The sequence below is a fragment of the Penicillium solitum genome (assembly GCF_028829755.1).
Source record: "Penicillium solitum strain IBT 25940 chromosome Unknown utg000003l_segment0_segment0, whole genome shotgun sequence".
Taxonomy (NCBI): Eukaryota; Fungi; Ascomycota; class Eurotiomycetes; order Eurotiales; family Aspergillaceae; genus Penicillium; species Penicillium solitum.
In genome coordinates this window covers 1,235,313-1,248,425 of record NW_027072123.1, presented here as the reverse complement: position 1 = coordinate 1,248,425, position 13,113 = coordinate 1,235,313, and the positions used below count along the sequence as shown (strand labels likewise).

Here is a 13,113-nt window from a genome sequence, read left to right as displayed (position 1 = left end):
TACTCGGTTCGCCCGCTGGGTTCCGACGACTAAGCGTAACTTGCATGGACGACGACTAAGCGATGTAAAAATTCTTTCCAGGGTACTTCCTGGAGATAAACAACGAGAGGTATAAATCCCATTCGTGTCCAATCTCGTCTCTCTCTCGTTACTCGACAGTGCCAACGCCGACAACCTTGTACACAAAGCAGTGCAGGGTTAGGCCATCGAGCATCGAGGACAAATACTGAGGCTTCAAGTTGTCTCATATTGTAAGTCAAACAGCCCAATATACCCCCGAGTTGATCCCATGCTAACATCCTCGAAACACAGGCAAGGCGCTTGAGTCAATCGGTGTGGGCCACTACTCGATCCTTCGAATCAACGATATTGCAACATGTCTTATTCGAAGGTATGATCTCTCAAGTTCTTTTTCCAAGTCAAACAAATTGGTTGGCTGGAGACATCCGCGATGTCAAGGCTCACGTCGCTCGCGAAGGGCATTGTATACTAATTGAATCGTTGAGTAGTCTCACAAGATGGACCCTTCCAACGTCGAGGTGAATCTTACAGTGGGCGAAGATAGGGTTAGTAAATTTCTCGGGGCTTACCTCGTTCGCACGCGCGCTGTCTATGTGTCTCAACAAGCTAACGTTTGACGCTCTCGCGCGTCCACCACTTAGGTCGCTCACATCGAGATCAAACTTGCGTTTCCCCCCGTGCCACCTCCACCCCCGGCGGAAGACCACTCTGACACGGACCCTGTCACTGCATCCAACTCTACTGGAGTGAAGCGCAAGCGTGAGACTACCCCAGAAAGTGAGCAGGCAAGTTCACTCATCGACACCGTTTACACGGAGTCCTCGCCTTCTCTTGGCGAGTCTCCTCTGTCTCGGCTTGGTAAGTTTCTCCCTTTGATCTCATCTTCTTTCTACTCTTAAATAGTTGGACGAGTAACTCATCGTTCCAAATCTAGGAACTGAGGAAATTGATGACAAGCGTGAGCCTACTCCCGGTGTAATGGCTCCCCTGGATCCTCAGGAGCTACCTGACCTCCCACCCATTACCACTCCCAACTCGCGCGTCTGGGAATCTCACCGTCCTTCGAATTTCAACTTCACCATTTACGAGGACCCAGAGGGCCAGGAGACTCCCCATGTCAGCCCTTTGCAGGAAAGCTTCCACGGTATCGAAGAGGATAAAGAGAACATCTTCCTCACTGGTTCCGACTATGCTAACTCTGATGGCGAAGAGGAAGACACTCGACCCAACCTCCCTGGACGTGAAGCTTCCATCGGACTTCTTGATGCCTTCGGTCTCCCCCTCAATCGTGAAATTTCCGATTTCGTCCGGCCTGCTACCAACCCAATCCACGAGCGCCACATGCGCCGCGGCCGAGAGGTCCTCCAAACCCTCTGGTTTGACGAACCACAAGTCCGCGAGGAGCATAATGGTCGGCTGCGCAATGACTCTCTGACTGACACCCACGTTCAGCAGCTTGAGCAAGTTGAAGAGAGCATCCAACGAGGTCGAACTAGACTCCGCTCTGACCGTCATCCTGCTTTGCGTGAGGGTGCCCCTGTCCAGGATCCGGCCACCTTTGACAATGTTCGCCGCGTCCTTGATTTCCAGCAGCCCGAGACTAGTCGCCCTGCCACTCCTGAGCTAAACGAGGGTCGGCGCTTTATCACCCCCGAGGAAACTGAGGGGCCCCAGCAGCGCCAGCCGGAGCAGGAGCAGGACCAGTAATCTGGGGGCCTACAGCTTCGTGGTCTGAGATTTTTCGCGATCTGACACTGTTATGGTCTGAAAATCTCTGCTCAAATTTGTGTTCTTACTTCGAATACGCTTTTATGATTCACGGCATGTATGATTAGTTTATTGATAGCCGATGAATCTTTGCTGTTAGTTTTTCAAACAAAAGGTGCTTTCTGCGTAAACATTCTCGTAGTGCTAGAAGTCTTTTCAAATGTCTTTTAAGACGCCTTTCTAGATGTCTTTTCAGATAGCTATAAATCTCTATTTAAAATAATCAACCGCATACTAATATGCAATTCCTATAAAACAACCTTTCCATATATGATGCCAATATGATAGACAAAGCCAGCACTTCTCGTATCCTATTTGTATAGCTTGGTTAGGCCTACTGGGATATTAGGCAAAGTTCATGTTGACCAGGTAAAATTTGGCGTCGCTTCTGCTATGTAAATGCACTGAGTATCCTAGAAAAGACTTCCTCCACTAAAAATAAAGGCCCATTTCAGCCATAAGCAGTTCATCTCAAATTCCTCCCGCGACGCACAATGCCATGGTCCATATCGTTCCTGTTTTTGGTGTGCTTTTGTTTTTCATCCTTTTTTTGGTGTCCTTTTGTATGAATCAGGACTGGTAGCCTCCGTTCCTTTCGTTCTCACTCTCCATCTCCTTGCCCATGCTTCTGCTATAATGACCCCAGCAACCTAACTCCGTTTATTAGCAGGCGCAGATCAAATGGCCTTTCCTGTGGCAATGGCTCTGGCAGTGGCTTTGGGCGTAGATTTGGACGCGCGGGTGCACGCGGGATTTGATGCACTTTGGGCCGCATCTTTGTATGGCAAGACCCTGAATCCCTTCTTGGGGTCATCAATGACTTCACCAAACATCTCCAGCAGTTCTTTGAGTGTGCTTCGGTCCATGAGCACATTTTGACTCATGACCTCGCTGATCTGCTTGGCTTTGCGCTTCTGGGTCCTGTCCATCCAATCGTCAATCGACCCTTTAACCATTAAAATAATGCATTCGACATCTCGCTGTTGACCAATCCGCCAAAGACGAAAGAACGCCTATTATTTCACAAGTTAGCTAACCCCGGGAGTTTCAATCCTCATTCACGACTTACTTGATCTTGGACAGGTTCGTTCCACCATAGGTCAACCAGTATGCACTTATTTGCCACGGAGAAATCAAGACCTAGACCACCTGTCTTAATCGATGCAATCATGATCTTTGTTTCATCGTCATTCCGGAAATTGTCTAGATGAATCTCTCGTGATCTGTTGGCCATTCGACCCGTAATCTGGTGAAGCCAGGTTAGATATGCGCTCTGTTGGTTCATTGTTTTCGAAAAACTTACCTGGGAGAATTTCCAGTCGTTATCTTCACACAAGTACTTCAAAAGCCTAGTGCTGTTGACATACTGCGTAAAGATCACGATCTTTGCGGTGCTGTCTTCTTCGAACCACTTTTTGACTTGAGACGTGATTGCATCAAATTTGGCGCCTGGCATAGATCTCCCAAATTCTGCTATCCAGTCTTGTTCTTCGCCAACCTCTTCTTCACAGGGAACATCATCCTCGTCGGGGTTTTCGTCTTCCGCTGTGCCTTGGTTCTCATGTTCGCTGTCGTTGCTTTCGTCGTCAAATTCGATTAGATTTCCGTCGGCCAGTAACCATTCCGAGAAAGTGGAACCACGGCCTCTACCCGTCCTGCCTCTCTTGGATTGGCCTCCCCTTGATGTACTTGTCTCTGGCGTGGCTGGTCGCTTTTGCTGGCCCGCTCGTCCAAGAGAAGAAGACCCATCAGCATCCGCTGGAGGTGTGTCGAAGTCATCGTAGATTCCGTAGAATGCAGCCTTTCTGATCGGAATTCTGCACTTACGGCACGATCGAGCGACACCATCGGTATTTTTTTCTTCATCGGGGAGTGCGTCAAAACAGTCTTCACAGTAAAGGTGTTGACAGTCCGTGATAATAGCCCTTGTTGGGAGCCCCTCACAGCCAGGACAGAACCAGGTGCGATGGTCGCTCTCATAGTATGCTTCTCGTCTCAAGAGATCCTTGATTCTATCCTCGAACTTTGACACAAGCTTTGCGCAATTGCCGGGTGGCCGTGGTCGAAGATTTTCGCTTTGTGTTCGAGACCTCAGAGGGGCTTTAGGCATTCCGGTTCGGTATTTCCCTGCAATGCAACACTTCGAAATTTCGCTTGATGGAGACGGGTTTCCCGGGCTTGTTTCATCCTTCACCCAACCCTTTAGCTGTGTAACCAGTGTGTTGTTGAAATTGCACACTCGCTTGAGGTAATCTTCTGCGGTAAGTGGATGACTAGCGAACATCTGTAGCTTCAAGATCATTGTCAAAACGCATTTTCTCTGCTTTCTCATTTGAGTTTCTATAACCATTTTAGTAGTGAACTCAATTGACTACACTCTCGGAGAGCTTCCAGACTCACTGTTGACTTTTTCGAGGAACTTCTCCGCGATTGCATTGTAGATCTGCTTCTCAGCTGGGTAGAACTCAATCTTGACCTCCTTCAGATTGAATCTTTTGAGCTCGATGAGGGGCCTTCCCATATGACGGCTCTCGTGCGTCTTGCGATGGATGATGGCTCGAAGCGTATTGATCAACCGATTTTTACCATGGTGCGTCCCCTAGATTGACAAAATATTGTTAAATGTGAAATTCCTTGAACAAGAGTCAAACTTACATCGCAAAAGTTATGCCTGAACACATCGTAGGGGTGGCTGTTGGGAACATCGATGAATGCGAATAGAGCATAAAGTTCATCAACGGAGCTATGTTGGAGAGTCAGTCCTGAATTTCTTCTCGAATCCAGTTCAAACATGGCCTGTACTCACTTATGCAAAGGTGTTCCGGTTAAAGCCCATTTGAAATTCCCACTTAGAGAACGAACTGCAATCGATGTTCTGGTCATCCTGTTCCTGATGATATGTGCTTCTGTGGACTATACTTAGTGCCAGTCTCCTTTCGTTTCCATTTCCGATCATGATTCACTTACCATCGAGAATGATCCTATGCCAGTGGATTTGATGAAGAACACCTGCTTTCTCATCATATTCCCGATCCCACCACATTTTGATGGCGGCTTCAGTCTTCAGCCCAGGGGGCAGCTTTAGATTAGGATAGGAAGAAGATATATCCGAGTATGTTGTCAATCTAGCTATTATTAGTAAGGACTTAGTGTGTCTGGTCGAAAGCAACACTTACACAATGTTGTATTGTCTGAGATAGTGGGCGAGGTTATTTGTTTTCACCCGTGCACCAGAGCAATGGGCAATGACGGTCCCGGCTGCCGCAGGGTCACAATGTTGCCGAATCTGCGACATCCTATGACATTCAGTGTTAAAGCAGAATATTCAGTATAGCTCAAGGAGGGGCCGTACCAGGTCTCTATCAAATTTCTCGGGGCGACAATCAGTGTCGGACCTTCTGGTTCAGTTGGCACTTTTCGATTCACAATGCACGCTAGAAATGCTTAGTTCTGTGATTTTCCATAATCTCTTGGCTCCATCTCTCTTACCCAGTGTCGACAGGGTCTTGCCAAAGCCCATCACATCACAGAGTAAACCACCATTCGGCTTGCTCGAAGAAGTCTCCCGTTTGCACTATATCGATCAGTAAATTTGAGGTTCAAAGGAAGAAATCCGAACTCACCATCCAAGAGGCAGCCAATACCTGCTCTAAACGTCAGCCGTTTATTTGATTAAAGTCAATGTAGAAATGGACACAAACCTGGTTCACCATTAGGGATGTTACCAGCCCTCTGACCTTCCATTTTCCTTGACCGTCTGACCTTGCTGATGGATTGAATGTCTGTGTCGCTTCATTCAGGATGGATATGTCTCCACGTGCTTCAGCCTGTTCTGCAACTGGGATACTAGCAAGCATCTCTCTGAAAGCCTTCTGCTTGTTTTTCTCCGTAGAGACAAACCCGGGGGGTAAAGGATCCTTTCCGTTTTTGAGACCATCATCGCGTCGGAAAATTCTTTGGATTTCTTCTTTCGACAATAACGTGTGTGGACGTCGAGCTTTTTTCCCACGTATTTTTCCCTTAGGTGCCTCCTCCGTTTCAGTTTCAGGTTCAGATTCAAGTTCGTTATCCTTGGCACGCTTTCCAAGTTCTTCCTTTGAAAGCAACTGAGCAAGGCCAATTTCTTTGGCCTTTTGAATCCCCGCTTTTGAGACTCGTGTAACCACTCGCTTTACTCGGGCAGGCTTTTTCAACTCTGACTGAGTTTTCTCTTTGGGCTGAGGGTCTTTGGATTGAGACTGTTCTTCCAAGGCAGGACGAGAAGAATTATCGCCCTCAGACCCATCTTCCAATTCTGGTTGTGCAGTCAGATGACAAAGCTTGTCATTCTTAACCTTTCTCCTCCGTTGGAGCTCTTCTTCCCTCCGCTTTTCGAACTCAATCTGCTGTTCGATGGAAGGGGATTGCAGGCTTTGAAATTGTTTCTGGTATTCATTGAATCTAGGTCCGTCAGATTACCATTCCCATGAAGAGGTTCCCCCAACACTTACCCAGAAACATGATCTTCGCCTAGCTCAAGCAACGGATCGCTGGTGTTGGAGGAGATAGATCGTGGGGAATCATCATCCTGTACGAACAAGCTTTCGACTGGGTGGTCAAAGATTTCAATCGGCGTCATGGCCGTCTTCTGGCGCTTGTTGATTACAGTCCATAATTCAGCACGCGGCATCGGACGTTTTTGAGCGGATGAATTGTCGTCATCTTCTGTGAGGTCAATGACGATACGGCCTTCAACTTGCTGGGTATTGTTGAACTCCTGTGGTTCCATTTTGATTCCTGGTTCCAGTTTGATGTTTGATTCTTGTTTGATGGTCAATTTATTGCACCTGTCCCAGGTTTTGATTCCATGAGCACTCTCATCGGGAAACTCTTTCTTGATCTGCGGCGGGTTTAATCCACCAAAGGTAGACTGGGAATTGCCCGAACTCTGCGGCGCTAGGTGTATTGTGTTTTCAGACATGTATTGGGTCCCCTCGTTGGGTCTGAAAGTGAGGTGGCGATCGTTCAGTTTGAGATGGGAATAACGCATTTCAGGGGTCCCGTTCTTGCGGGTTTCCTTCTCTTTTTCGGAGGACTGCATGTTGATCATGAAGGATGCAGGGTAGTAAAATCTAGAAAGTATAAGCTGGATTGTAGAGGGCAATGCAGCAAGTAGGGGTGTGAAGAGGAGAGAGGAAGCATGTTCGGTGGGATGGCCTTTTATAACCACCACAGAGACGAAGCAATCAGACGAGGACTGTCTAGGGTTTGGAAATAACAGAAACAATACGAGGACATTGGCTGATTGTGTAGTATTAGGAGTATGGGAGGACACATGTATAGGGTAGAGGTGAAAAGACAATATATGGTAAGTAGGGATGTGAAGGAGGAGAGAGGATGAGTGTCCGGTGAGATGGACAGAAGCCTTTATGACCACCACAAAGACGAAGCAATCCGGCGGGGATTGGCTAGGGTTTGGAAATAATGGAAACAGTGTGGGAGTATTGGCCAAATGTATAAAAGTAGGAGAACACGAATGTATAGGGTAAAAATGAATTGTAGAGGATAGTATAATAACTAGGGATATGAAGTAGGAGGGAGGATGAATTTTCGGTAGGAAGGAAGTAGAGGCCTTTTATAACCACCACTTCTAGGGCTTGACACTTAGAGACACGAAGCAATCAGATGCGGATTTGCTCGGGTTTAGTAGACTGAATAACAGTTTTGGTGAATCACGCTGTATTAAGGGTATGAAAGTGGGAGAAGACGTATATTCGCTGTGAAGGGCGTAGAAGCCTTTTATAACGATCACCCCCAATGAGACGAAACAATCAGATGAAGACCAGCTTGAGCTTGGTTTCGCAATTATAGATGATAGTGTCATGACGAGGATATGAATGAAGAAAGTATAGTGTGAAAGAAACAAAAGTCTTTTATGACCACCGCGCCTAGCTTTGAAACCTAGGGAGACGAGGCAATCAAATACGAATTGACTCGGGTTTGGCAACAACAGAATAAGGGGCTTCGCTAATTTTGTACCATCAGGGGTATAAAAGGAGCAGAAGACGGATAGATATATAGTGTGATAGTAGAAAGAAATTATATGTCGGGAAGAAGGTTATTTGGCCACTCCCGCTTGTAGATCAAGACTCGAAATTGGTTTGGCAATATAGAGCATAGTGTGGTAACTAGTAACTAGGGGTGTGAAGGAGGAGAGAGGATAAACGTTCAGTATGAAGTAAACAAAGGCTTTTTATAACCCCTAGGGAGACGAAGCAACTAGATGACTCAATCAGATCATGACTGGAGGTTGGTTTGACAATGTAGAGGACAGTGTGGGAACGGGAATGCAAGGCAGGAAAGACGAAAGATATAGTGTGAAGGGAAGGGAAGCCTTTTATAACCACAGGGCCTAGGGAGACGAAGCAATGAGATAATCACTAGCTCGGGTTAGTTGTTGCTATAGAGAAAGAATACTATCGCAACGGGAATGCGGGGGATAGCGGAAGGATGTGTGGTGTGAAGGGCACGAAGGTCGTTTATAATAACCAGCCCCAGGACTCGAGATGGAGAAAGTGCTTAAATATCATTCTTAATATATGGATGAAACTCGAGCCCCGGGTCCTATCTTAGAGGTCCATCGTGACGGCCCATGCATTAGGGCTATCGTCACTATCTCCATTGCTCGTACTTTAACCCATATGGTCATGAGATGTCTAACCTAATTTATCTAGTTGTTGGTGTATATTCCTTTCGTCTATTTTTGACTTGAAACAATACACTATTTTAGGATATATGATGTTTCCATGAAGAGAATAGTCGCCCGCTTACACAGCCCCTATCCCTAACGAGTGCATCTATTATATGACGTATCTAGTAGCTACGTAGACATCGAACAAACATGTTGAGATATTGTTGAGATTATCCCATCTCCGGTTGTTTGCTTGCATACTGGGCGCTTGATTGTCAGGTTCAGGGTATAAATACCCTGTTTTACTGTCGAATATGATGATTCCCTCCTCTGCTTTCTCCTTCCAGTCCATATTGTGGTCCCAAAAAGCTCCCACTCGATCCTTCATAAACCGTTGGCAGAATAAGACCAAGCATCGTTTCCCAACAAACATTGTATATCTTAACCTCTCTGCTTGATCTTCAACGTGACCTTCAGCGAGGTCTTCATTAACCCTACTTAACCAAATCCGAACATCTCACTGAGGCATCATATATTTTACTCTCGAACTATCTCTTCTCGTCTTCTCCTCTCTCATTCTCGAACTATCTTACCTATTGTACTCTTCCTACACCTAGGCACTCTCAACTTGTCCCTATTCCCCTTCTTTATTTCTTCAACATCTATTCCACTTCTGCCATGGTCACAGTCATCACAGTTCACTTCTTCAATATCCCTCTACTCAGTTCCCCATCCGCATATCTCATTCCTTCGCTCTATTCTTTTACACCAACCTATATGTTCTCCTTGATTCTCCAATTCTATGATCTCTGATTCACTGATCTTCGACTCTGTGATCTCCAACCATCATTCACTCACCATTCTCTACTTCAGGCCGCTCAACTCGGCTCTTTTCGTCGCCCCTGCTCTAAATATTTTCTTCACATCAGGTCGAAATGGATCAACACATTGAAGAAACCACAAGGCCAATTGAGGAAGTCCCAAACGAGCCTCCCAACGAGCCTCTAAACGAGCTTCTAAAGGAGGCTTCAATTCCTATCAACGATATGCAGGTGAAAGCTGAGACAGAGGGCCAGGCAACCAGTCCCGCCAAATCCCCAAACCTGGAAGTCAGCATCATAAGTGTCAAGCCAAATGCGGAATTCCGCAGGGTTCTCCTCAGTTCGAACAAAGTTCACAACAATGAGGACCCGGAGTCAAATGATTTACCCAACGATTCCGAGCAAGAATCGCTGGATCAAACAGACTCGAAGGAAGGCTCCGGTGACGAGCATGCTTCCGACGAAGATTACAAATATACCTCGGGTGATGAATCTGACTGTGAAGAAGAGCAACCGTCTGGTGATGATGGTTCCGAGTTTGATCCCAATGAATCGTCGGCCAAGCCAACCAAAAGGGGGCGCTCGAAAGAGCGACAAAAGAAGGCGAAGATTCCGTTAACCATGAATGAGAAGGTCAAGAGCTTGATGAGCAGCGACATACTGAGCGCTGCAAATGCGAATGCGAATGCGAGCGATATGCACCAAATCCCTGTTTCCCAGAAAAAGGACAAGTCGAAAGCGCTCGCGGAGGAGATTTCGAAGCTTTCAATTGAGGACCAGCCGCAGGCCAAGAAGGACGCGAATGCACTAATTGAGTACTCTAAGAGGTTCACCCCTTCAGCGAAAATTGTGGATATGAATTGGCAGGTCGGCGGGCTCAACACATTGTTGAAACATCATCAGGTTCGAATCTCTATCAAACCGAATTTATGACGTGTGACTAACTATGGAAAAAGCTTAAGGCTGCTGCGTGGATGGTGAGTTTGGTATTCTAGGAGTTGTGACATGATGTTTAGCTAACTTGAATAGCACGACCGCGAAAGCTCAAATGAAGAGCCAAATGGAGGCTTGCTCTGCGACGAGATGGGCCTCGGAAAAACACTTACAGTTCTCGGTAAGAACAAAGAATCTAGGGCTATGGTATCAGAAAGCTTACCTGTTTCAAAAGCAACTATCGCGCACGAAAAGATCCCACGTCGTTCACACGCTCCTACCCTGCTCGTTGTGCCGAGAATCTTGATTGGACAGTGGTATGTCTCACTCCTAGGCTCACGAAATAAAGTTGTTTTCCTTAACTTGACTGTTATAGGATCAATCAAATTCATGCCCATTGCGTATCAAAGATAAGCGACAGCGTTTTCGAGTATTGCGCCGGTTCACAATCAAGCCAGAGCGTTATCGTGAAAATGATGAAAGCAAAGCGTATTGTGTAAGACAACATTTGAAGCCGGTTACTGTCTGTTTCATGTCTAATGACCGACTTTATAGGATTACCACATATGAGCAAATCTGCAGTTCATATCCGAAGTTGAAGATGCCAGTGACGATCGAGTCTCCTGAAGACCAAGAGGCCTGGAGGGAGGAAGAATTCAACCGCAAAGCTGGACCTTTCCATAAGGTTGAGTGGCACCGGATCGTCCTGGATGGTATATACATGGCGTTTCTATAATATATCCACATTGATACTAATCCGGCTTTGTAGAAGCTCATGCAATCAAGAACAAAGATTCCGCAACCTCTATCGCTGTCCGAGCCTTGAAAGGCAAATTCAAATGGGCTATGAGCGGAACACCTTTGCACAAGTAAGCACCAGCTACTGTGGATTTGAAATGACTGAAATCATGTGTACTAACTATATGTTCCAGCGGCGCGGAAGAACTGTACCCATACCTTCATTTCATCTTTACCTCGGAAAGAATGGAGTATGAGACATTCTTGAAGAAATATTCCAATGTTAGTCTCGTGGAGCCTTTTACTTCGAAATCGGAAACTAACCTTTCACCCAGGGGTTGGACAACATCCTAGAAACCGTGCTACACCGCAGCACGTACAGTACGCGGATGCTTGGTAAGCCCATCGTCACGCTTCCAGGATTCAACAGCCGAGTCGTGGAGGTCGACCTTTGCGCAGCTGAAAGGCTGCTTTATAGGGAACTTCAGGATCTCGGTATCGCGGTGATCGAGGGTAAGCTTGGCAATACTAGTGATGAGGCAACGCGCTAACAGAGTCTATCAGGCACGGCTGATACAAAACAAACACAAAGCAGATGCATCTTCGCCGTTATAACAATGCTGAGAATGTTTGTGAGCCATCTGCTCCTCATTCAAAACTCCCTCGAGACCATTCTCAACAAAGGTGTCATTGAAGAGCTCCAAGACATGGCACAGAAGGAAGGTGTGACCGAGACCACATCTGGAATCATTATCGACTTGATTCTCGCTCTAGCAAACAAGATTGCTTCCCGGCCAAGGCTTCCAGGAAACTTTTCCGAGCTTCGTGATATATATCACGAAACGATCATCCACGTCCGTCAACACGAGGGGAGATATCAGGAATTTCTACGCAGGCAATGCACTCGTTGCGAAGAATTCGTCACGGAAGATAAGGCATTTGTGGTCACGTCCTGTCAACACCTTTACTGTAAAGGTTGTTTTGATCAACTTCCCGACCCAGACGGAAAAATCGATACTATCACCCGAGTCTGCAGCTCTTGCCAGATCCCCATCGAGGAGGCCGGATATTCCGATGATTCGCCAGAGAAATCACCAAAGAAGGGCACACCAAAGAAAAGAAAGCAGTCAAAGCCAAAGCCAAAGGGCAAGAAAATCTTTGACAACCGAACTCCAAAGGTATTCAAAGAAAAATACCTACGCAAAGATCGATCAGATGATGACTGGGATGAGCCCAGTGATGATGAGGATGATTGGATTTCGCGGGTTGGCGATAGCATGCCATCTGCGAAAACCACAGCGGTTCGGGAACTCGTCACAAACTGGGTGAAAGAGGATGAGGACGTCAAGATCGTGATCTTCGTTCAGTTCCTGAAGACCGTCCGACTTCTTCAGTACATGTGTGAGGAAGAGGGCTGGAAATACGCAGTTGTACGTCATGGTTGGGGGAAAAGAAACGAGTCACAATAACTAACAACGTCCATACAGATTACAGGCAGGGTATCTCCCATCTCGCGTGATAAACAAATCGAGCAATTCGGCAAGGAGAAGGACATCAAGATCATGATTTCTTCCCTGAAGACTGGCGGCGTGGGTCTCAATTTGACCATGGCTAACAAGTGTATCCTCGTGGATCCTTGGTGGAATGAAGCAATCCAAGACCAGGTAGGGGAACTAGGACTCAGATCCCAGAAGGGTTGAAAGGCCATTAGCAAGCTAACAATGAATTTGCTAGGCGTACTGTCGACTGTACCGCATCGGACAACCGCGCGTTGTGGAATCCGTCCAGGTTGTGGCCAAAGGATCCATTGACGACTATATGGTCGAGTTACAGAAAAGGAAGACCCGGAATATCCGTCAAGTGTTCGGTGCAGACGCGCTCAAGGAGATCCTCGGTCTCTCTGGGGAAATCCGTGAAAAGCCAAACGGTGGATTCTCCATTTTCAATAACAAGGGCAACAAGCATGCCAACAGCTGGGTCCGGGTTATCGACTCAGGGATCCTTAAGGAGGCGGAATCTTCAGAAGAAGATTAGGAGGTTGGTTACTAGGCGAAGAAGAAAAGAAAAGAGCAAAAAAAGGCTTTGAAAAAGGAGAGCGATGGATTTGAGCAGCGGCATGTTTCAGCTTCAGCTGCGAAGGGCATTTTATTCTTATTGCACTGC

The 13,113-nt window shown here is 46.7% G+C and overlaps 3 protein-coding genes across 3 annotated transcripts; 2 read left to right on the top strand and 1 right to left on the bottom strand.

Moving 5' to 3' along the window:
- Window positions 1-376: 376 nt before the first annotated feature.
- On the top strand, window positions 377-1,728 carry N7455_004356 (uncharacterized protein; the record flags this gene model as incomplete). The annotated part of the gene is made up of 4 exons (XM_065604780.1): window positions 377-391; window positions 510-632; window positions 663-879; window positions 956-1,728. 4 exons carry the CDS (start codon window positions 377-379, stop codon window positions 1,726-1,728), a joined length of 1,128 nt encoding a protein of 375 aa, XP_065461680.1.
- A 737-nt stretch (window positions 1,729-2,465) lies between these two features.
- N7455_004355 (DEAD/DEAH box helicase) lies at window positions 2,466-6,868 on the bottom strand (the record flags this gene model as incomplete). Its single annotated transcript, XM_065604779.1, has 13 exons — window positions 2,466-2,801; window positions 2,858-3,034; window positions 3,092-4,128; window positions 4,189-4,387; window positions 4,444-4,531; window positions 4,595-4,694; window positions 4,756-4,913; window positions 4,965-5,084; window positions 5,141-5,222; window positions 5,278-5,362; window positions 5,412-5,432; window positions 5,490-6,228; window positions 6,279-6,868. 13 exons carry the CDS (start codon window positions 6,866-6,868, stop codon window positions 2,466-2,468), a joined length of 3,732 nt encoding a protein of 1,243 aa, XP_065461679.1.
- Window positions 6,869-9,393: 2,525 nt separating this feature from the next.
- N7455_004354 (uncharacterized protein) lies at window positions 9,394-12,984 on the top strand (the record flags this gene model as incomplete). The annotated part of the gene is made up of 12 exons (XM_040958217.2): window positions 9,394-10,182; window positions 10,236-10,256; window positions 10,309-10,393; window positions 10,448-10,529; window positions 10,589-10,708; window positions 10,768-10,925; window positions 10,982-11,081; window positions 11,145-11,232; window positions 11,286-11,463; window positions 11,515-12,380; window positions 12,438-12,614; window positions 12,685-12,984. 12 exons carry the CDS (start codon window positions 9,394-9,396, stop codon window positions 12,982-12,984), a joined length of 2,964 nt encoding a protein of 987 aa, XP_040811332.2.
- Between the last annotated feature and the right edge of the window lie 129 nt (window positions 12,985-13,113).